This window comes from Panthera leo, chromosome D1 (genome assembly GCF_018350215.1).
Source record: "Panthera leo isolate Ple1 chromosome D1, P.leo_Ple1_pat1.1, whole genome shotgun sequence".
NCBI lineage: Eukaryota > Metazoa > Chordata > Mammalia > Carnivora > Felidae > Panthera > Panthera leo.
Window position 1 is genome coordinate 64,079,515 of NC_056688.1, and position 24,074 is coordinate 64,103,588.

Below are 24,074 nucleotides of genomic sequence, written 5' to 3' on the forward strand. Positions count from 1 at the left end.
AAATATATTTTTTCCTAATATTAGAAGAATAAGTATTCTAATATGATGGAATTTTCTCCCCCCCCCCCCCCCACCATAGCTTAAACTTTTTGCTTTAGATATTTTGCAGCCGTGGTTATGGGGTAAATGTGATAGAACTATGTCACAGGGAGATTTGAACTCCCCTATTGTCAGCTTAGCAACCAATGAAAAAAGAGTTCTTGTATTCCACTGCTTTGGTTTAAAAAGTCTTCCAAAGACTAATTGGTCCAGCATGTATCCAGTGATGCAATAAAATATCATTTTCAAGAATTTAAAATCATGGTTCTTACCTAAATGCAGAATGAGTACTTGTCCAAAGATTCATCAATGCGGTAGTAAGAGAACCAGTGAGGTGTTGATTTAAAAAGCATTTAAGGGGGGCGCCTGGGTGGCTCAGTCGGTTAAGCGGCCGACTTCGGCTCAGGTCATGATCTCGCAGTCCGTGAGTTCAAGCCCCGCGTCAGGCTCTGTGCTGACAGCTCAGAGCCTGGAGCCTGTTTCAGATTCTGTGTCTCCCTCTCTCTGACCCTCCCCTGTTCATACTCTGTCTCTGTCTCAAAAATAAGTAAACGTAAAAAAAAAAAAAAAAAAAAAAAAAAAAAAAAATTAAAAAAAAAAATAAATAAAAAGCATTTAAGGAACAAAGGTTTATATATCCACCAGAAATAGCATTTTTTTAAAAAGTTAGAATAACATTTCAAGGGAAATATAAAACTGGTTAATGTCCAACAAGGTAATAAATAACCTTTGGGGTTATCTTTTCAATCTTACAGCAATCATTTGCATTGCTAGCTGACAAGAATTATTTGCATTGCTGTCAGGTTTCTGCATAGAATCTGTACCCTTAGTTGTGAATCTCTTCATCAAATAGCTAATTGAGAGTCAAAGAAATGAGGCATATTAAAACATTTAAGAGTTTGAGGGGAAATTAATTTGAACTGTGCAGCACCAGACTGGAAGTGGCAAGAAGGGCTCCAGAAGACAGCCAGGAGAAAGTCTTTTAATGGGAGAAATGTGAGAGCAATACAAAGAAATTATTTGGGTACAGTGGAAGTATTACATTCCTTATTTGGAAAAGCCTTGGTTAGGCTATTTGAGGTTGGTTGTCCTTAGGTTTCCATTTAACCTTGAGGCTGTTACAGGCTTATATTTTGATTTGCTTGGATAGGTGTCATGACACCACAGTGTCAGTTGTATTCAATCATAAAGTTAACATAATTATGAAGCAGGTTCAGAATTCCAAACTCCATGACCTTTCACTCTGTGATTAATTGGGCTTCTTACACAGCACACAAAGCAATGCACAAAACAAGTTCTAGAGCAAACAAGATAGACCAGAGGGTAGGAAGTTAACCAAATGCAAAGCCAGTGCATACTTATGTCCTCAGCCCCATGGAAGTCAGCTCTCAGCACTTACTGCTTATTATGTTCAAGCAATGAAGGATCTCTGTTCTCTTCAGAGATAAGTCAGGGAGAACCTTCAGCAGCAGCTGCCTTTTTGAAATGACCAGACATGAGGAGGTCAGTGTTTGGAGAGTCTGACAGTTTGCTGCAAAAATCCTACCTTTTTAAAGGTGTTTAGTCAGTCTTGGGCCCCTGCAAACTTCCTCTGTTTCTGCTGGTTATAAGTTCTGAATGTGTCATCAGCCGGTGCTGGTCTTGGCAATATCTGGTCTCAACTGAAATGCCCTAACTGCTTGGGTCATTGCTTGACACAGGCCATTGCTTGATAAGAGAGATGCCATCTTGCTCTCCCTAACCTGCTGCTAACATATTAGAACCACCTCAGTCTAATGGCACTGATGTGAGAAACAAAGGCAGAAGGAAATAGCAGATAAAATTAAATTTCCTTACAACCTGCAGCCCATTGACAAATACTTGAGGCCGGCAGAGTATAACATTTCTCCAGGAACTCCCTACTGTCTTAATGTTAATGCTCTGCTAGAGGGAATAAACAACCTTAGATTGACAATAGCTAGGCCTTCAGTATCCTGGGACTCTTCTTTAGCAGAAGAAAATCCCTTTAGAAATTTCCCCTTCACTTTACCTCCCCCAACTCCCATACATAATCAGTCACTCCTTACAACCCTAGTGCAACTTTTTTCTGTCCATGGGTCCTGTCTCAGTGCTTTCATAAAATCACCTTTTTGCACCAAAGATGTCTCAAGAATTCTTTCTTGGCCATTGGCTCTGGACCCCTACCACCACGCCAAAACTCCCCTTAGCCACCTTGTTTAATGTAACAGAAATACACAGCCCTAGAAAATCAGATAATTCCCAGCCTGGTAGACCATGCCTAGCACTGCAATGAAAGGATACCCAGTAATCCCTTTTGCCTACTTTAAGATTTTGGATAATTTTTCTTTATAAATTTTTTTATTATGTTTATTTTGAGAGAGCAAGCGAGAGAGACAGAGTGCCAGTGGAGGAGGGACTGAGAGGGAGACACAGAATCTGAAGCAAGGCAGCAAGGCTTCAGGCTCTGAGCTGTCAGCACAGAGTCCTACGCAGGGCAAACCCCTGAGTGTGAGATCATGACCTGAGTCGAAGTCGAACGCTCAACTGACTGAGCCACCCAGGTGCCCCTTGGATAAGTTTTCTTAGTGCTCACCTCTAATAACAGTGGATCTCATGGTCCATGAGTTCGAGCCCCATGTTGAGCTCTGTGCTGACAGCTCAGAGCCTGGAGCCTGCTTTGGATTCTTTGTCTCCCTCTCTGCCCTCCCCTGCTCATGCTCTGTCTCTCTCCCTCAAGAATAAATGAACATTAAAAAAAAAAAAAATAGTGGATCTCAACTGTGATGATTTGGCTACCAACGAGTGATTTTTGGTGGTTTTAACTGAGGGTTGCCACTGATATCAAGTGGTTTTCCAAATGTCAAGTGATCCTGGGATCAAAAGATTTTAGTCCTGTTACTACCAGTTGCAAGCTCTGTAATGTTGGCAGATACTTACTATTTTCATACTTTGAGTTATCTGTAAAATGGAGGCTAAAAATATTGGTCTAATGACCTTGAATATTAGCCTACGAGAGAATGAACTTTAAGGTGAGGGAAGTAGGAGAAGGCAGGACAACTGTCTTTACCCAACTGTGCTGTGATTTATGATAAATACATTCTTGTCTTCAAGTTTCCTGGCTCACAGCTCCCAAAACACTTGGAATTTCCTAAACCAGAAGAGCAATGGGAACATCTTTTGTTATAATATTTGGTCTTTTGTCCTCAGTTCCTGAAATTGCCTCAGAGCCAAAAGGTGAAACAGGTGTCTTTTATCCAACTACAAGAATTTATGTTAATAAGGTAATCTCTGGAAATCTCCTGAGGATGATGGGCTGGTTGCCAGGGGAACCAATCAGGATTTGAGGGTTGGAGTTTTCAGTAATAGCTCAACTGCATGGGGGAGTGTTGGAGGTTGAATCACCAATAGCGAAATAGCCAGTGATTCCATGAGTCATGCCTATGTAATGGAGTGTCCATAAAAACCCAAGAGAATGTTTGAAGAACTTCCAGGATGGTGAACCCAAATGTGTCAACCTCCTAGTCCCCAAACTTCATGGGACCAGAAGCTCCTGCTCTTAGGGACCTTGCTCCCTAAGAGCAGACTCCATTGGGCTGTTCATATACCACTTGTATTGTAATAGACCAGTAATGGTAAGTGTGATGTTTAAATGGGGTGTCTCTTGTTTGAATGGAGGCCCCCAAATGTGGGATGACAATCTATAGAAGCTGGTGGTGCAGGAGGTGAAAGAATTAACCTGAGGCAGAACAAAGATTTACTCAATACACCGCAAGGGATAGGTGGGCAGGGACAGCAAAGGAAAAGCCCTCTGCAAGAAGGCAGTGGGTAGGGGCTGTTTTTAAAGGGGGGAGATGAGATATGGAGATGTATGGAATCTTCCCTTTTTTTGGTAGCTGCCTAGTTTTAAGTAGACCATTGGTTTAATTAGGGCCTTTGGATATTTTTGAGGTTGGTTGCCTGATGAGACTGTCTGTATTCAGCCAGGTGGTCTCTTTGGGCCCTTTCTGCACACCATCACTCTAGCCTGTTTGCCTAAAAGTGACCTATATGATAAGTATACTGGTTTCCTGAGTCTATGAGCCACTCTAGCGAGTTAATCGAACCCAAGGAGGGGCCTTGGTATTACCAAAGATCTGTCACAGCCACTTGCTCGGGAAAGAATGGGTGAGCCCTGGCATGCTGCCATGGCCAACTCCTCCCTTCCAGGGAATCCCAAGGGGGCTGCACAAATGGAAAGCAGAGCTTATGGCTGGGTGTGCCAACACTGTTGCCAAACAAATTCTGATAAAAGTCATAAGAGAAGCCAATAACTCAAGAGACAGGAGAGCTTTATTTTGGGTGACAGCAGATGGGAGCTCAAGCCTTAACAACTGACCTCTCCAACAGCAAGATGGACACTTAGAGCTTTGTTGAGAGAGGTTTGGGTGGGGGGTTATGTGCAAGAGACCGGGCAGAGGACATGTGATCACAAGTGGGGGTCGGTATATGTTCAGCCCATGATCATGGGCAGGGAAGGGGTATGTTTTTTTCAGGTATTCAGTTACTATCCAGGCTCTTCTGGTCTGGCTGTTGGCATGTTCCAGTTATCATCCATGCCTCAGGAAAATGCAATAAGAAATAACCATTGGAGGTCTATAGTTGAGCAAGAGGGTCATTGACAGACTGATTTATCTATAGCCAGTCTGATGCACAGGTTAACAACCTGGACTTTCAATTAGCATCTGATGTGGGGGTAGTCTTGTGGGACTCCATCCTTAACTGATGGGATCTGATGCTATCTCTAGGTAGTGTCTGTATTGAGTGAATTTGTAGTATATCCAGTCAGTGTCTGAGGAGAATTATTTGGTGGTGTGGGGAAAAACACATGGTACCTTATGAAGTGGAGAACAAAGGCAAAAGAAGAAAAAGTTCCTTACAACTTACAACCCATTGACAAGTTCTTGAGACAGGCAGAGTGACCCTCCTTTAGGAATTCAACCTCCTCGCTGTTAATACCCTTAGCTTAACGTTATCCTGACCCCTCCAGGATCCTGTAAGTCTACTTTAACATGTAAAAATTCCTTTGGAGGGGCACCTGGTTGGGTTAGTCTGGTAGGCGTTGACGCTTGATTTCCACTCAGGTCATGCATGATCTTAAGGTTTGTGGGTTCTGGCCCCAAGTTGGGCTGCACTAACAGTGAGGAGCCTGCTTGGTATGCCCCGTCTCCCTCTTTCTCTGCCCCTCCCTTGCTCACGCTGTCTCTCAAAAATAAAAAATTCCTTTGGAAACTTGTTTTATCTCTACCCCCCAAGGTATATGTTAGCAATCATCCTTCAAGCATATAGTTCACTGATACACTTGTGAAGGGTCTCATGTCTAAGGTTTTACTAGATAGGAATAAATGACCTTTTCCTAATAACAGCACTTCAAGTTCCTGGAAACCTTGCTTCCAAATTCCTTAGAGACTTGTGCTGTCCCTTGAAGTTATATAGGTATATAATCAGTTATCCATCACAACCCCTGTGCAGCTGTTTCTGCCCACAGGTCCTGTCTTTGTGCTTTAATGGGACCACCTTTTTTGTACTGAAGCCCTCTCAAGAATTCTTTTTTGACCGTTCACTCCCAAAACCCAACTTTTTCGTATCACCTTATGTTGTCAATACACTTCTTTAAGAGTGAAAGAGAAAAATTATAAGAAAACCAGGTTAAAAATATTTCTTCTTTCTAGTCTTAGTACAGTTTATTTTAGGTCATCATTTCCTGTTTTGTCTCCTGGCTTGTGTTCTCCTCTGTTCTCTGCACCACTCTCAAAGTAGTTCTCTTTAAAAGCAAAACAGAAAACTATATTCAAGTCTTTTCCCTCTTCTTCTGCCTCTGATAGTTTACATTCGGCTTTATCTCTTGACCTCCAAACACAGTGTAAACCACTGACAATTAACATTACTTTCAAACGTAATACTGTGTTCGGCTTATCATTTTGTCTCTTTTTTTGCACATAATGTTCTAATTTTTTCCTCTTCACTCTTCAGTCTTCACTCCTTTATTTTTTGATCATAGATACTCTCCCAGAAGATAAGTTACCTTTAAGAGCAGATTAAAGGGTGGAAATTAGCAGATTCCTTTATAGAAATAGAAGGAAGAAAGACTATGAATTCACATATTGTTAATAATTTTTGTCTTTCAAATGTAATTAGTTGTTTAATTAAACATCCCTCTTTCCTATTTGTCTTCACCTCAGAATCTCCAACACCCAGTACAGTGCCTGCATGATAGTGGGTGCCCAATAAATATTTGTTGAATGAATGAATGAGTAAGTGAATTATGTGAGAGTTGGGCCAAATTATCCTTATTTAAAAGGCAGCATAATTTGGTTCCTCTTTCCTCTCACTAAAGAACCTAGTGATTTCTTCTCAATTCTTTGTCCCAAGTTTTTCACCACTGGTCCTTTGCATTGGTGATCCTGTCTGTCCACTGTGCTCTTCCACTCTTCAACGCACCTAACTCTGGACCATCCTTTACACTGAAATTTATTATTGTTTTTTTAAATTTAAATCCAAGTTAGTTAACGTAGTGTAATAATGATTTCAGGGATATTTAGTGATTCATCATTTACATATAACATCCAGTGCTCATCCCAGCAAGTGCCCTCCTTAATACCCATCACCCATTTAGCCCATACCCCCACCCATCACCCTGTCATCAACCCTGTTGTCTGTATTTAAGAGTCTCTTATGGTTTGTCTCCCTCTTCATCTTATTTTTGCTTCTCTTCTCCTATGTTCATCTGTTTTCTTAAATTCCACATATGAGTGAAAACATGTGATATTTGTCTTTCTCTGACTGACTTATTTCACTTAGCATAATACCCTATAGTTCAATCCACGTTGTTGCAAATGGCAAGATTTCATTCTTTCTAATCTCTGAGTAATGTTCCATTGTATATATACACACACCACATCTTCTTTATCCATTCATCAGTCGATGGACATTTGGGCTCTTTCCATACTTTGGCTATTGTTGATAGTGCTGCTATAAACATTGGGAAGCATGCGTCCCTTTGAAACAGCATACCTGTATCCCTTGGATAAATACCAAGTAGTGAAGTTGCTGGGTTGTAGGGTAGTTCTATTTTTAATTTTTTGAGGAATCTCCATACTGTTTTTCATTTACACTGCAGTTTAAATATCACTTGTCAGAAAGGTTGAGCACTATAATCGGAAGTACCACTGCTTGCCCCCCTTTTCTAACAAAGCATTGATGTTTCTTTATTTCCTAAGACTTCACAAAGATTTCCTTATTGTCTCTTTTTATCAACACAGTGTAATTTCAGTGAGGGCAGGACCACAGCTCTTTACTGTTCTATTTCCAGCCCACAGCGCGGTGTCTTGGCAGTGTGGGCTATTAATGAATGAAAGCAAAAATATCCCACTCCTCCTGAGGACATCTGTATTACTATCCAACTTACTAGCAACCCCGTGAAGTTGGTGATACTGTTATCCTGGGAAAAACCGCAGACTCTCACAGCTTGGGAACGCCCTGCTCTTAGGAAACCCCTGAATTTGCATTCTCCCCATTGCGTGGTAGTCCCTGGATTCCAACCCTGGTGGAGAGGAGAGTGCTTCGTTTCCAGTTGGCTTTTGTGAATTATTAAGTTTGGCGAATCTGCCCTCAGGTCCTGGGAGGAAGCCTGGAAGGGAGACGGAGTCGGAAGATTTGTGTGGGGTGTCCGAGGTTGTGGCTAGGTAGGAGGGGGGAAGGCGAGCTCAGCAGGTTGGGGAGGCCAGGGTAGGGTGCACAGGTGCGCGGGGGTGGGGTGGGGGTGGGGTAGGGGGGTGGGCGCTGCGGTGCTGGCAAGCCTAAGCTTTTGACCCGTCGGGTCGCGGGCCGTTCTGACCAGGCTTGCGGGGAGTGGGAGTCGCGGGTCGGGTAGTCCGCTCCCTAAGCTTGTGTCCCTGAGCCAAGCACCCTCAGATTTCGGCTTGGGGCGCCGTTAGCGTCGTGGACGTGCTTGGTAAGGAGGCAAACCCAACCCTGGTCTGCATAGGCAGAGAAAGCAGGACCCTGGACAGCGCTCAGAGGCCTAAGTGGCTTGCGTTACTTTTTTAGTTCCCAGATCTTTTCCGCTTAGGCAATTTGACCACTCATAATAAAGCTGAGTTCTCAATATGTGAAGCCACTTTCCTAAAGTTGGGCAGAAATGGATTTCCCAAAATTGGATACCTGCTATCACTCACCAAATGAATTCAACTCAATTCTGACACTATCCACCTGGAGATAGTCTCAGACCCCACACGTTGAAAGCTCAGTCCTGCATCACTGCCCCACACCCCTGCTCTTTAAGATACCAGTCACAAGTCCGGATTGTACCTGTGCTTCTGACTCACCAGCTATGAAGCAGGGTTCCCAGGACCCCCTCTTGAGGTTTGACTAATTTGCTAGAGTGTCTCAAAACTGAGGAAAACATTTTACTTATTAGATTACCAGTTTGTTACAAAATCTTCCTGAGTTCAGGAACAACCAGATGGAAGATAAGCTAAGGGCAAGGTATGGGGAAAGGATGCATTGCTTCCACACTCTCCCTGAGCAAGAGTGCCTGGGAGCTCTCCAAACCCACTGCTTTTGGTTTTTTGTGGAGGCTTCATTACATGTGTGATTGAGTTCCATCACCTTAGCCAATGAATTAATCAAACTCCAGTCCCTCTCCCCTCCAGAGAGGTTGGGGTTGGGGTAGGGCTGGAAATTCCAGCCCTCTAATCCTTTGGTTGGTTCCCTTGGCAACCAGACTCCATCCTAAAATCCTTTCAAAAGTTATCTCATTAACATGATAAACTTAGGTGTGGTTGAAAGGGGCTTGTTATGAATAACAAGACACTCTCTTCACCTTTATGGTCCTGAAGCTATTTCAAGAATCTGTGACAAAAGACTAAATATTAAAAGATGGTCCTATTGCTCTTGATCCTCAGGAAATGCCAAGGGTTTTAGGAGCATGAGCAGGAAACTATGGACCAAGACAAAAATATATAATAAACCACAACATCACAACTACTGAACTGTATACCTAAAAATGGTTAAGATGGCAAATTTTATGTTAGGTGTATTTTACCACAATAAAAAAATTTAAAATTTAAGAAAGGCAGTGCCCAAGCTGCAGAGTGGCCAGGAAGCTCCCTCTTCACTGTCAAGGAGCTTGTGGCATAGTATAGAGTTACGAGATCACTCCATGTGTCTGGATGGTTGGACCAAAATTCAGTTCCTGAAAATACTGGAAAGGAATTTAGGGTTTCAGGCCATAGGTATTGGTGCTGTTTCCAGAGATACTCCCCTGACCTTCCTCTTAGGAAGGATGGGGATCTCATTCAGTTGACTCTATTTCTGCCCTGAGAAATAGACCTTCATGGCAGTTCCTTTGTATTCCAACTCTTCCTCCTCAAGGCATAGCCCTTTGCATAGATGATTATTATTATTGGAGGGAGGTGATTATTCTTTTTCTCAAAATGTCATCTATATTCCCTGACAGTGGATAGATTTCTTTTTTTCATCTTGGAGCTTCTCTACCCACATCTAGGGTTCCCATCTAGGGTTCCCTGGTCCAGTTACTCTCGTGGAGGATACTGTAGCCAGTGAGATACTCCATAGGGAATCCCCTTGCACTCCCTTGCCTGGCTCTCCTTTCTTTAATGTACCCTTCCTGTAAAGGTGGCTTTTAGGCAAACAGGCCTGAGCAATGGACTGTAGAAAGGGCCCACAATGACCTCCCGGCTGAATACAGACAGGCCCATCAGGCAACCCACCTCAAAAATATCCATAGGCCCTAACTGACCAATGGGCTATTTACAACTAGGCACAGTTACCAAAAAGGAGAATTCCGAACATCGACATACCTCCCCTCACCTTCCCCCTTTAAAAACCATCCCCACCCACTGCCTCCTGGCAGATAGCCTCTCCCCTCCGGTCCTGCCCACCTATCCCTTGCAGTGTGTTCCACACCCACTGCCTCAGGCAGATAGCCTCTTCTCTATTGTTCTGCCTGATGTTCCCCTGCTTTGTATTGTGTAAACTTAGGTTTCCTTTGCTCTGCCTCAGGTGAACTCTTCCACCTACCAGGCCACAGGCTTCCACCTGATTGTTGCCCCACATTTGGGGGCCCCCTATCTGATCAAGAGACACCCCATTTAAACACTACACTTCTCTGTCCACTAGTATTCACATCTTCATTAACTATTCAGATCTACTACCGTTTGCTGCCAGTAGCTGTAAAAGGAGTGAAAAATAGTATTAGCATTCTTTTTCACGTATACATGGGGGACAGATGTAAACACATAAAATACTCATCTACTTAATGTTGCAGTTTCAGGAATTTTAATTATTAAAATATTTAATTTTTCAGGCATCTGGTCTAACTGAGCTAAGAGAAAATATCATCTCTTGCTTTGAGCCTCTTTTGACGTGTTAATGTAGTTTTGAATTTCCCTCATTATAGAACGCATTTATTTATTTATTTTCGCTCCATTTATTCCCAACGTTTTCCACCTTTGGAAGGGACGTTAGGTTCACACACTGTGCGGCTGTAGATTGCAGACAGCAATATTAGTCTAGCAAGTACCTCCTCCTCAGTCCACTCCCATTTATTTAGAGTAAGGTTACATAGGTACAGAATTATTGGGTATTTTTTTACCATTAGACATAGCTGCATACAGTGCTAATCATGGTTTTCCCAAATAGGGTAAAGGTATACCCCATCAGATCCTTAGGAATTCTGACATAAGGTTTAAAATTTAGTTACAGGGTCACCTGGGTGGCTCAGCCGGTTAAGTGTCCAGACTCTTGATCTCAGGTCATGATCTTGCAGTTGGTGAAATTGAGCCCTGCATTGGGCTCTGTGCTGACAGTATGGGACTTGCTTGGCAATCAATCAATCAATCAATCAATCTCTCTCTCTTCCCCCCCGCCCCCACTCTGCCTCTTTCTCTCTCTCAAAATTAATAAATAAAATATTTTTAAAAATAAAATATAATTTCTTAGGAATCATCCTTGCTTCTGGAACTTACAGCTGAAGACCTGCTCCTGTACCCATTAAGTAAGAGAAAGAAAGTTGAGGTGATAAGAAGAAGAAGGAAAAAATTACAGTAATTAGTCATCTTCCCCTGGGAAGATGCATGGTCATTCTACCATCCTCTTCCAATCCTCATCCCCAGATCCACCACACACACACACACACACACACACGAGTATTTAGTGAGGACAGTTCCTTAGCCCTCCTTATGTTGAGTGTGAGCACATACTCATGAGCCCTTCATGCCTTTATCTCCCTGTTTCAGATGACCAATGTTTTAATTGCCCATTCCAATTCTCTGTCAAACTATTACTGAGGAAGTTACCCCTCTACTCATTGTTGGACATTATGGGCTGTAAGTATGCTCCTAGGTCTGAAGAAATATGACTTGGTGATCCAAATTGGTGCAATATCTTCTGTTATGGTTTTTTTATAGTATTCTAAACATTTGCATCTACCACTGGATAAGCAAAGTTGGTCCCATACCTCCTAGGGACATCTCTTTCTTTACCAAAAAAAAAAACAAAAACAAAACAAAAAAAACCCCCCTTTTATTTATTAAATAATATCTATGCGCAATGTGGAGCTCAAAATCATGACCCCAAGATCAAGAGTCACATGCTCTACTCACTGAGCCAGCTAGGTACCCCAGGGGCAGCTCTTTAATTGGCCAGTTTTCCACTGCTCTTCTGCCTGACCATATGGCCAGGCCATTGGACGCCACCCCTGAGTCAGTAAAAGCTCAAACCTAGGGGCTTTTACCATTGTTCAGTTCTTCAGTCACTGCTAAGAAAACCGCATGTGATTCAGTCTCCCAAGTAGATTTATTTTTACCTTCCTCCAACACAGTTTTTAGCCTTTCAAATAAGATGCTGTCTGTTCACCTTGGAATTGCTATCCATTAACCAAGCAGCTTTTTGTTGGTCAATCGGGAAACTGTTTATAGGGCACTATCTGTAGAATAAAATCTGGGAGCTCCTCATGTGGTCCCAAAGTCAGTCCAAGGGGAAAAGTCTAGTTGCTTGCTTGTGAATCCACTGGGTAACTTTCTGCATTCTTCTGGTAGCATATTCCTGTAAAAACCATCTCCATTTTATTATGGAACACTTCTGGGCACTGCTCTCCCCATTGGCATGTTTCTCTGACCAAACCCAAGATATCACTGATATTTCGGGTTTTAAGGTCATTATTTTTTATTTAAACATCTTTAATTATGGTTAAATACATATGACATGAAGTTTAGCATCATAACCATTTTTAAGTGTACAGTTTAGTAGTAGTAAGTATATTTACATTGTTGTGCAAAACCAATCCCTGGAACTTTTCCATCTTGCAAAATGGAAGTTCTATATCAATTACACAACAGCTCATTTCTCCTCCCTCCAACTCCTAGCAGCCACTGCTCTACTTTCTCTTCCTATGAACTTGACCACTCTAGATACCCCATACAAGTGGAACCATCATTCAGTATTTGTCTTTTTGTTACTGGCATGTTTCACTTGGCATAATGTCCTCAAGGTTTATCCATGTTGTAGCAGGTGTCAGGATTTCTTTCCTTTTTCAGGCTAATGTTAAATTGTATGTAAATGCTACATTTTGTTTATCCATTCATCTGTGCATTCATCTGAAGCAACTTGAGTTGTTTCCATCTCTTGGCTATTGTGAATAATGTTGCTGTGAACATGGGTTTATAAATATCTGAGACCCTGTTTTCAAGTCTTTGGATATATACCCAGATATATGTATACACCCAGAGATTGCTGGATCATATGGTAATTCTACTTTGATTTTTTGGAAGAAACACCATACTGTTTCCCATAGTGGCAGCACCATTTTACATTCCTACCAGCAGTATACAAGCATTTCAGTTTTTCTGCATCCTTGCCAACATCTGTTATTTTGTGGGGTTTTGTTTGTTTTGGTTCTTTGATAGTAACCATCCTAATGGGTGTGAGGTGATGTGATTATATATAACCTTCAGTCATAGAGGCAATTCAATTAATGTCCAATAGCAAGCTAGTAACTGCCTCTCAAATGGAAATTCTCTATCCCAAAATCTCAGTAGTCATCACTGTGGGGCATTCATAGGCTTTTGCCATAACCCCGGTTTACACACCACACAGGTCTCTCATACAGAGAATTGTCCCACACCAGCACTCCAGTTTTTATTTTACACTGTGTGGGTTTGGGCAGTCTTATTTGTCCTCATTTAGCATGTCTAACTAATATTCCTTGAAGGGTGGATTGGCATGCCTTGTATTTTACAATGCTAGGTAGGGGAAATATTCCCCTACCAGACACAATATCCATCCATTTAATACATTCAGCTGAAAGAGACACAGAGACCCAATCACTTTCTGTAAAAATTCCAGTTTTCACCCAAACTTCCATTTCAACTCTATCAACCCTTAACATTTCTTTATTCTTTCATTCTGATTACAGCTCCTGTTAGGGATGCACCAGTGGGTTTTGATACCCCAGTGCATGAGGTTCCCTTGTCTATGAGTCCCAGAAACTACTCCACTCCTGACCATTTATCCACTCATAAGACTTTGTGCTCCCAGCACGTGTCCAGCTCAGGGACCTAGGCCATTTGTCAATCTTTATCTTAATTGATCTGGATGACCGTTAATTCAGGAGATTCCAATTCAGTTTCTCATTGTAATCTTTACTTTCAGGCTTTTAAAATGCTCCTAAACTGGGGGTAAATAGAGCAGATTTATTTGAGGCTCTTTGATGTTGAAGGACTAGCAGGAGGTCCCATTGGTCTACACAGCCTTGGATAGTGCTGCATTAAGACTTTTGTTAACCTTATCAATGTCCATTCTATTTATGTCACTTCTTAATAACCATGGGACAAGTCCCCTAACTCTTTCTGCCTTTCTCCATTTTATTGCTAGTATTTTTTTTTTTTTTAGCACCTACAAGACCCATGAGGGGAAGCTGAGATTACAAATTCTATGAGGCTTTTCAGACTGCCCCTCTATTTTGTAACATGAGATGCCTATGCAAAAGGGCCCCCTAACCACAACATTTACCATGACCTGGGTAACCAGCATATTCAGTGGGTGAGTATCTTGATTATCCTAAAGCCAGTCCCACATGGCTTACATGTGAAGCATATCAGATGCTTCACGTGGGGTGTTCCACTTAGCATTTATGGGGGGAGCTGAACTGTCCTGCTTCTCAGACTTTACAATATTAACCAATCCACCAGGCTGGCTGTTTTCTTGAGAATAACTTGGTATGTTTTCACCATACCAGTAGTGATTGTTCAGTAGTGAGGTGTGGGTCCTGTATCAGTCCAAACATGTGCTTCCGCTCTGCAGCATTCAAAACCAAAGATACCACCCTAAATTAGTCACTCTGTGAACTAGGAAGTCCCATGCAGCACAAAGGACTTGTCCAAACACTGTGCTAAGAGACTCGATGTAAGTCTAGCCTAGTTTCCACCTGTGTTGGGACATGTCTTTAAAGGTGACTCCAGCCCCCATGCTGAGTCTTTGTCTAAGAAAGCACAATGTTCCCACACTGCAAAATGTATATTGTCCCAACCCACATTTCCAAACCATTTTCAGTAATTTTCCACAACCCTCTCTGTAATTTTTCCATTCCCCCATAGCCCGTTAGTCCCACATTTTTTACTTCTCCATCACCCCTTTTTGTTCCCTCTCTTCTCCCTTTAAAAACGTCTCCTTTGAGTTGGAGCTGAGCTCAGTTTATACAGTTTAAGTTATACTTAAGTCTGTCTTGTCATCTTTAACAATTGTCTGGTGCTGTTTCTGACCCTTCTATGATGTGCCTACTCAGACCTGAATCGGAGCCACCAAAGGACCCTGGGACAGGACAACTGGACTGACTTAGCAAGCATCGAGACATTTTATCTCCAGTATGCTTGCTTGTTTAGGTATCTGGTGAGTCTTGACTCCTGATCCAGTGCTCTGGAAGCACAGTGAAGAAATATTTTGATTGTTAAGATTCTGGGTATACCCTTGAGGTTGAGATAAAGCTCCAGGACTCTTTGTAACATACCATTAGTTAAGGGTACGGGAACTTGCCAGTTCACTGAGCACCCTTCCCCTCCAACCCCTGCAGACTTTATGCTTTGCAGCTATGGCCCTAATACTGTTTACTTTCTTTCTCCCTGACAAAACTTTCCCAAAGACAGTATTGAATTGTAGTGGCCTCTTTGGGCTCCTGGGACATCACCAAAGTAGTTTGAGAGGAGCCCTGGAACAAAAGGAAACAAAAATTTCAGACACACGATGGTCCCTTACTTTGGAAAGAAAGATTTAAAAAACATCTCCAGCCTCTCACTCTTTCCTGGTGTGTGTGTGTGTGTGTGTGTGTGTGTGTGTGTGTGTGTGTGTGTGTGTAGAGGGGACCTCAAAGTTCTAACCCTGTAATCACAGGTTCCTTAGGCTACCAGTTCCCATCCTGAAACTATCTAGGACCCCCAGTAGGAGTAACCTTACTAGCATAAATTCAGGTGTGGTCAAAAGGGGCTTTGATGAATAACAAAAGAAAATCTATCCTTCAGGAAATCCCAAAGGTTTTAGGAGCTCTGTGCCAGGAAGTGGGGACAAAAACCAAATGTATATGTACATGTATGTAAATGGGTATATATATTGTTCCTCAGGTGGTGATAATTTGTATGAAGGTAGTAGAGGTGCAGAAGTAGTTAAGTGAGTGTAGTCTGGATGCATTTTGGGACTGGGGACTGATTGGATAGGGGGGCAGTGCTGGGAGAACTGGAGGAAACAAGAATCACCCCCACCCCAACAAGCCCCTATCCATCAACAGGAAAATGAAAAAATAAATTGTAGTATAGTCATACAGTGAATACTAGAAAATCAAAAAGAGCAGACCACTGGTGCATGCAATACATGGATGAATCACAGAAATAACATAGTGAGTGAAATAAGCCAGATACATAACAGTTTATTTTACATGACTCCATTTATATAAAGTTTAAGGGAAGGCAAAACTAAGTTATGGTTGATATAAGTCACCATAAGTTATGGTTACCTCTGGGAGGAAGGTATTGTTTTGAAAGGGACACGAGGGAAATATTTGGGGTGACGGAAATGCTATAGATCTTGATATGGGTCATGGTTACATGGATATGTGCATATGTAAAAATCAGGCAGTAAATTTAAGATTCTATAAATAAACTTACAAGTTAGCCCTAAATAAAAACATTTAGGTAAACATTTAAAGAATAGAAATAGAAGGCAAAGCTTCTATATTAGTAGAGGAAAAAGAGGAATAAAGAATTCATTTGGTACAAGAGAATGCAAGAAGGATGGGAAAAAAAGGCAAGAAGGGCATTGTTACCATCACACAGTAAGCTGACAGAAAGAGATATGAAAAACACTGAGCTATGTAAGTATTAGACAAAACAGATTAAAATAAAAATGTTACGGATTATGAGGATCAATTACATAATAAAGGCAGTTATCAGAAATACATAGCAATTCTCAATTTTTATATATATCCAACAATATAATCTTAAGTTACATGAAGCAAAAATGTGCATAAAAATAAAGAGAAATGGACAAATCCACAATTATGGGAAAGGTAAAAACCATTCTTGGTGATCGACAATTCTATCAAATAAAAATAGGATAAGGTAGATTTAAACAGCACAATATAAAGAAAGAATTCTACCCCACTATTTAGAGAATATAGACTTTCCTCTCAGGCATATATAGAACATTACACAGACAGGCAGACACACACACACACACACACACACACACACACACACACGCACTCACTGACAGCAGGTCACAAAACAATTCTCAACAAAAACAAAAGAATAGAAATCATACAAAACATGTTAAGAAATAATAACTCCCAAAATCTGTGTTTTTGAAAGTTTGAAAACATACTTCTTTATAATTCATGAATCAAGAAAGAAATGAAAATGAGAAAATGGTAGGAACTGAACAACTGAAAATACCATGTATCACAGCTCAGGACATACTGTTAAGTAATATAGAGAGAAGTAGTTTTAAACTTAAATACAGCAATTAGAGGAAACTTTTTTTTTAATGTTTATTTATTTTTGAGAGAGAGAGACCGAGCACAAGCCGGGAAGGGTCAGAGAGGGAGGGAGACAGAATCGAAATCAGGCTCCAGGCTCTGAACAGCACAGAGCCCAATGCGGGTCTCAAACTTGTGAACCAGAAATGTAAAATTTCTAAGTAAAGTATGAGCAAACAAAAATAAATGTATTTAAAAATAAATACATCCCAAACAGGTAGACTTACCTTAGAAATACAATAATGATTTAATAAAATCTGTTACTGCAACTTATCACATGAACTGATGTGATGCATTTAACTTCCATTTGTGCATATTAAAAAAATCTTAAAACCTTAAAAACATAAAGTCAGAAAAATCCCCGTAAAGTCAGAAAAATCATAAAAATGCCTGCTTTCACAACCTCTTTCAATACTGTGTAGCTACTGCAGTAGTAAACCGACATAACACATATGTGCACATGTATATGTACACATATTACATACACAAACATTGACATCTCATGACTATTCAGTTAACTTTTCATAAAGCAGCCTTTGAAAAATCTAAAGTATTTTTGTAAAAAGCCCCCAAACATACTATAGTTTGTTTTTTTTTTTTAGAAAGTGGTTTTAGGTGTCAAATCTCAAGCAAAGCTATGTTCACCAAGTTACTCCATTCAGAGAATATCATATGGAACAAACTTGAATGGTGTACTTTTCTTTGAACCCAAATGTTCTGTTTCATTGCGATGTACCTCCTCTTGAGAGGAAGAGGCAAAGGCTTCAGCTTGTTATGCTTGCTAAGGTGCTACTCTGATGAATGTCCAAGAGCTCTCATGTTTTCTCTTTATTTTTCCTAAAGGTGGCTTTCTGTGAAATACCTTTTTATTAAAGGGCAGTACTACATAAAACTCTGAGCCCTCTGAAGGCTGACAAATTGAAGAAAATGGTGCAGAAGGGAAAAATTATGCATCCAAAGAGTGACTCTCTCTTTTTCCTATTCCCACAACCAATCCCCCACTATCAAGTCTTCTCATTCCCATTGACAAGTGAAAAAATTCTTGTTCTTAATACCTTTCACGTACAAACTGCATTTTTCGACGTTTATTTCATTTTTCAGTTGGGTTTTTTCGTTTGAAAATGGTTTGGGTAAATTGGATTAGAATGCACTGTAATTCCTGTCATTAAGACCCATAGGGAATGAATACACACACACATACATGTATACACACACACACACACATACATGTATACACACACACACACACACACACACACACACACACACACACACACACATTTAACGGCTTTTCATTTTGCAGCTGAGCTTTCAGGGGTGAATTAAAAGCTGTAAGCCAGGGGCAGGTTATGAAGCCAAAGTTTAAAGGCTGGAAGTAAAGTCACAAAGCTTCCCTGCCCTTCCCGACGGCGACCCCGGGCCACCAGCCAATCACGACCAGAAAGAGCCCTCCTGGCTGCGCACCCAGACCCAAAGGCATACACCCCAGCGTTCCACCGGCGCAGCCGGGACGCCGACCGCGTTTACGCGACGACGCTCCACCCGACCGGTAGGAGCCGCCATCAGCTAGCGGTTCCCGGGCCACAACGGGCGTTGCCCCTTGCCTTACCCCTCCACCGAGCCCACCACTGGCCGACATGGTTGAGGCGGATCGCCCCGGGAAGCTCTTCATTGGCGGGCTCAACCCCGAAACCGACGAGAAAGGCCTCGAGGCCGCGTTTGGCAAGTATGGCCGCATCAGTGAGGTGCTCTTGATGAAAGATCGAGAAACCAGCAAGTCCAGGGGCTTCGCGTTCGTCACCTTCGAAAGCCCGGCAGACGCCAAGGCTGCCTCCAGAGATATGAACGGCAAGACCCTGGATGGTAAAGCCATCAAGGTGGCCCAGGCCACCAAGCCGGCGTTTGAGAGCGGCCGGCGGGGCGCCCCGCCGCCGTCCCGCAGCCGCGGTCGCTCGAGGGGCCTGCGCGGGACCCGCGGGGGCGGCGTTGGCCCGCGGCGACCCCCATCCCGGGGCGGGCCGGCGGACGACAGCAGCTACGCGGGGGATTTCGACCCGCGGTCCTCCAGGGCCTCGCTGCCAATGAAGCGCGGGCCGCCGCCACGCAGGGCCGGGCCGCCCCCCAAGAGGGCCGCGCCGTCGGGCCTGGCTCGCAGCAGCGGCGGTGGAATGCGCGGGCGGGCCGCGGCCGCACGGGGGCGAGACGGCTATGCAGGCCCACCGCGCCGGGAGCCGCCACCCCCGCGCCGGGACCCCTACCTGAGTCCCCGGGAGGAGGGCTGCTCGCCCAGAGACAACTACTTGAGCCGAGACTACCCTAGCGCCCGCGACCCCCGCGAGTTTGCTCCCTCGCCTCGAGAGTACACCTACCGCGATTACGGCCACTCCAATGCCCGGGATAACTGTCCGTCGAGAGGCTATGGCGACCGAGACGGCTACGGGGGGCGCGACCGCGACTTCTCGGACCATCCGAGCGGAGGCTTCTACCGAGACCTATTCGAGAGCTACGGGGACCCGCGCAGCGCCGCCGCGATGCGGGGGCCTCCGCTGTCGTACGGCGGGGGAGGCCGCTACGACGAGTACCGGGGCTGCTCGCCCGACGCCTATGGCGGCGGCCGCGACAGTTACGGCGGCGGCCGTAGCGACCGCTACTCGAGGGGCCGCGACCGGGTAGGCAGAGCCGACCGCGGGCTCTCCCCGTCCTTGGAAAGGGGGTGCCCTCCCCCGCGCGATTCTTACAGCCGCTCTGGCCGCAGGGTCCCCAGGGGCGGAGGCCGCCTGGGAAGCCGCTCGGAGAGAGGGGGAGCCCGGAGCAGATACTAAGTACCAACAGACTTGGGAGTTGAGAATTCCGTTTTCAAAGAAACTAACGAAAAGAAGAGTCAGTTGTATGCTAACTACCCAAGGATTAGTACAAGGAAGAGTTGTTTTTTACCTTTTAAAAAATTTTAAAATTTCCTGTTCACTTCCTCTCCATATTTTTTGTGCTTTTTGGGAGGAAAAAGTTAAAACTCGTTTAATTGCGTTTTGGAATTGTTAACGTTTCTTTCAACAAGCTCATGTTAAAAGTATGACTTGAACCTGCGTACTAGTCTTCTTATATTTCCAAGTAAAAATTCTTCTAAAGGCTTCCTCTCTTCTAAGTTTTCCTGATAAATGAGACAGTCTCTGCCCACCAAAAATGGAAAAATGGATCAGTCTGTTAATTGAAAGCAACAAGATTTGGGGGGGGGGGCAGGGAATGGAAGGGCACTGGTATATGCTACTCTTAAGATTTCAGGGTATTTTTCAGACTGAGACTCAGTGTTCCCAGTATTTAAAAAAAATGACCAGCAACAACAACAAAAATCATTTAGATGCCTATTTAAAAAAAGCTCTGTTCACTCTTAAGTCTAAAAAAAGCAAGTGGATAATGCTGGGCATATGTTGTCTTTTTGCCTTTACTTTGAGAATCTGCAGAATCTCCTGTTCCCTTGCTCCCCAAAATACTATTCATATATGTTGAACAAGGATGGAATACTAAATTACAGAGTTGGCCAACCAACCACAGAGCTGCAGAAATCCCAGACAAACATCAATTAATCGCATTTATTTTCACCACCAACAAATTATTAAGAGCCAAGTAGAAAATACACCAATGGTGAATTTGGGGATCATAATGGCTTCTGTACCCTAACTCCACGCTACTTGCCCTTGGCTCTAGAGCCAGCTAGCTGGCTCCTATGGAGAGAATTAGTCTTCTGCCCTTGGGGGTGGAGGAACCAAATGTGAAGCAGCATCAGAGCTCAGAAGCTCAGAGAATTCTTGAGAGAGCTTGGCATTTCAACGTCTGAGGAACTCATCCTGGTGTGAGGGACCTGGGGATGGGTTGAGTGTTCTGCACTGTTAAGCTGGGGAGAAGGGCTTGAACAGATAAAGATCAGAGAGGCTTCCCCCAGGGTGCCTCAGGAGGGATGTAACAGTCTCCACTTTCTACCCCAACCTCAGGGCAAGAAACACCTTTTTCCAGTCAGCACCTGTGGAATTTTCCTGTTTATCTGAGAGAGAGGTAATTGCACAGTCAAGGAGCTCTAGTCGCCAGAGAAAGAAGGATCAGGTTAAAATAGTAGGACTCATGTTTTGCATAGTAATTGCTGGAGGAAACAGATGAGCACCTGCACAACAAAAAAAATACTTAAAGAGATCTGAATGTAACACACTCACATACACAACTCCAAAAACATGACTTTTTGACAAAATAATAAAGTAGGTGAATTATAGGAAAGGCTGCATTACTGGCCCAGAAGATCAAATGCAAGAAATAGCTAAAAAAAAAAAAAAAAAAAAAAAAAAAAAATCCAGAATCACTCAGGCAAAATGTGTAATACCTTTATGGAAAACTTATTAACGTTTATTGAAGGACCTATAAAAAGACTAAATAAATGGAGGTTTGTATCATGTCATGGTTGGGAACACTTTTTATCATAACTATTCTTAACCTCACCAAATTAATTTGGAAAATCAGTACAACTTCAAGTGAAGTTACAACATGATTTTTCCACACAGCTCCCTTCTCTTTCCCAGTAATACCCATTTATTTGTGTGATCTACGATGGAATACTGAATAAAAGATTTGGCTAACCAGCCACAAAACTAAAAAAAAAAGAAAAATAAAAAGAAAATGACTTCATTCACCACAAATTTTTAAGAAACAGGTAAGAAAAAGACACTAATGGGAGATTTATCTAAAGCTTCATATGGTGGAATAAAGAGCAAGAAGAGCCAAAGTGATTCTGAAAAAAAACAATAATTAGAAAGGACTCACCCTACCAGATAATCAAAACTTGTTATAAAGCTATAGTAACTTCAGCTGTGTGATATCAACAGACAAGGGTAGACAGACCAACAGAGCCAAGACAGTGAGCCCATAAATAGGCCCACTTGCATACAAAAACATGATATATGACAGAGGTAGCTTTAAAAGTCATTGATGAAAGGATGGACTTTTTTTTTTTGTTTTTAATGGCTATCTCTTTGTAAAAAGATAAAACGAGATCCCCTAACTGAGCATACACAAAAAATACATTCTAGATGGTTTGAAGATATAAACCTGAAGAGGAAATTTTTAAAAAATATTTAGAAGAAAATAAAGAAAAACTGTATCATCCTGGGGCAGAGAACTTTTGACATAAACACAAACCTCGAAGGAAATCATGTTGCTAGAATTTTCCATATTCTTAAGATATTTTTTAATGATAGGACATTTAATAAAGTGAAATGTAAAACCATAAATTCGAAGAACGTATTTGCATTGAAATAATCCCAAGAGTGCTTAGAAACCATTAAGAAAGAAAACACCAAGGGAAAAATAAGGGGGCAAAAGGACTGATACCTTTCTGATAGAGGTAGAAATTGACATAATCACTTTGGAAATAATTTTGGCAATGCCTAGTAAAGTTGGAGGGTGCATACCTTACAACTCAGAAAGTCCAAGGAGAGGACCTAGAGAAACTCGCACATGTACACCAGGAGTTAACCACAAGATCACTGCCCTCTGAATGTTAAAAGAGTAGAAACAGCCTGCCTGGAGTGGATTAACTGAGACTTATTATAATAAAGTTCAATGTAGAAGCTAATGTGAATCAACCAGATCCACATGTATCAACATAGGTAAATATCAAAGTATTTGTTGGGTGGAAAGGCAAATTGCATAAATACAAGTGTAATGAAAAAACCTATGATTGGAGTGATACATGAAAAGTCAAGTTCAGTGTGAGGAAAGGAATGTGGGATGGATGAGGAGTGGGTCTTAGCCGAATATGCATTGTTTTATTTCTTTAACAGGTGGACTTTAAGCAAAAATGACAATGTTGACATCTTAAATTTCTGTGGTGTGTACATTAGCATATCTTTGATATTCCATAATTTTGATATATATATAAATATAAGTAAATACAAACTTTAATATGAAAAATAGAGCTTAGCACAGCACCAGCATGTAATGGCTACTCAAAAATGTTAACTATTGTCCTGAACCTGCCTTTCAGTTGCAACACTCTTGACAATGACTCTCCCTCTTGACTTTGTTTATGGGTGATGCCTTATTCTGTTTGACTCTTTATAGAAGCTCCTGTCCCAGACTGGGCTCATAGCTAGCTCACCATAACCTCAGGGGTAGAATTTGCATGTCTGAGAACCAGATCTTAGAGGAGAGTGTAGTTTTCCCCTTTGACATTCTTTCTGAAGTATAATAATGATGAAAACCTTTTTCCAATTAACAAAATGCCAATTTCTGAAGCCTAATCTCCTGAATATTAAAACTATTAATAGCTTTTTAAAAAGTGATGTAAACATTTGGAAATAAAGACTCCTGCAGAGCTTAGATGAGTTCAAGACAGCATACAGAGGCTATGGATTTCTCATGTATGTGTGCAATAGAGCAGCCCCAATTCTTCTTTACTGGAAATTACTGTATAAAGCTATTTTTGTAGGAGAGTATATAAGAGATCTAGCGATTGAAAACTCTTGCTTGTAATTTCTTTCATGATGATGAGCGAGGGAGAGCAAACCAGGTGTTTCACAGGACTTACCCACTGGATGTAATTTAAAGAATGTGCATCTCCTAGCCAAAACCTTTGTGTTCTCTATCTTGTGCTTGACTCAGACTACTCCTGAGACCCTATCTCCACATTCCTTCTGTCCAAAATAGGGTTCCAGGAGGATCGAAAGTGTCCATGTGGCAACCAACAACATCACTGAGTGTTCCCCACCAGGTGAGGCCTGAACATCTTCCATCTCTGATTGCAGCCTGAATCCTGTTTTGGGTCCCGGGACTCTCCTAGAGTGCTGGAGGCAGACCTCCTTTCTAAAGCACAGTAGCTCCCTTTCTTCCCTTGCCTCAGGCCAAGTAAAATGGGGAAGAATTTTCTGCTTGTATTCCTTCTACCTGGGGCCTCTAATATGTCTCAGCCATTAGA

At 42.3% G+C, this 24,074-nt stretch overlaps 2 protein-coding genes across 3 annotated transcripts in view; both read left to right on the top strand.

The window, feature by feature from the left end:
- Positions 1-14,386, top strand: part of NLRP14 (NLR family pyrin domain containing 14) — a 76,274-nt gene extending 61,888 nt beyond the window's left edge. For both annotated transcript variants that reach the window (XM_042906000.1, XM_042906002.1), the window contains one exon: positions 13,990-14,386. In XM_042906000.1, coding sequence (XP_042761934.1) covers positions 13,990-14,035 — 46 coding nt within the window. In that variant the 3' untranslated portion in view covers positions 14,036-14,386. The remainder of the gene's footprint in view (positions 1-13,989) is intronic.
- Positions 14,387-18,604: 4,218 nt separating this feature from the next.
- On the top strand, positions 18,605-22,385 carry RBMXL2 (RBMX like 2). Its single transcript, XM_042906005.1, has one exon. It carries the CDS (start codon positions 18,757-18,759, stop codon positions 19,939-19,941), a length of 1,185 nt encoding a protein of 394 aa, XP_042761939.1. The 5' UTR covers positions 18,605-18,756; the 3' UTR covers positions 19,942-22,385.
- The last annotated feature ends 1,689 nt before the right edge of the window (positions 22,386-24,074 follow it).

Excerpts from the sequence above, each read along its gene's own strand:
- RBMXL2 (XM_042906005.1), top strand. The coding sequence starts at position 18,757 with ATGGTTGAGGCGGATCGCCCCGGGAAGCTCTTCATTGGCGGGCTCAAC.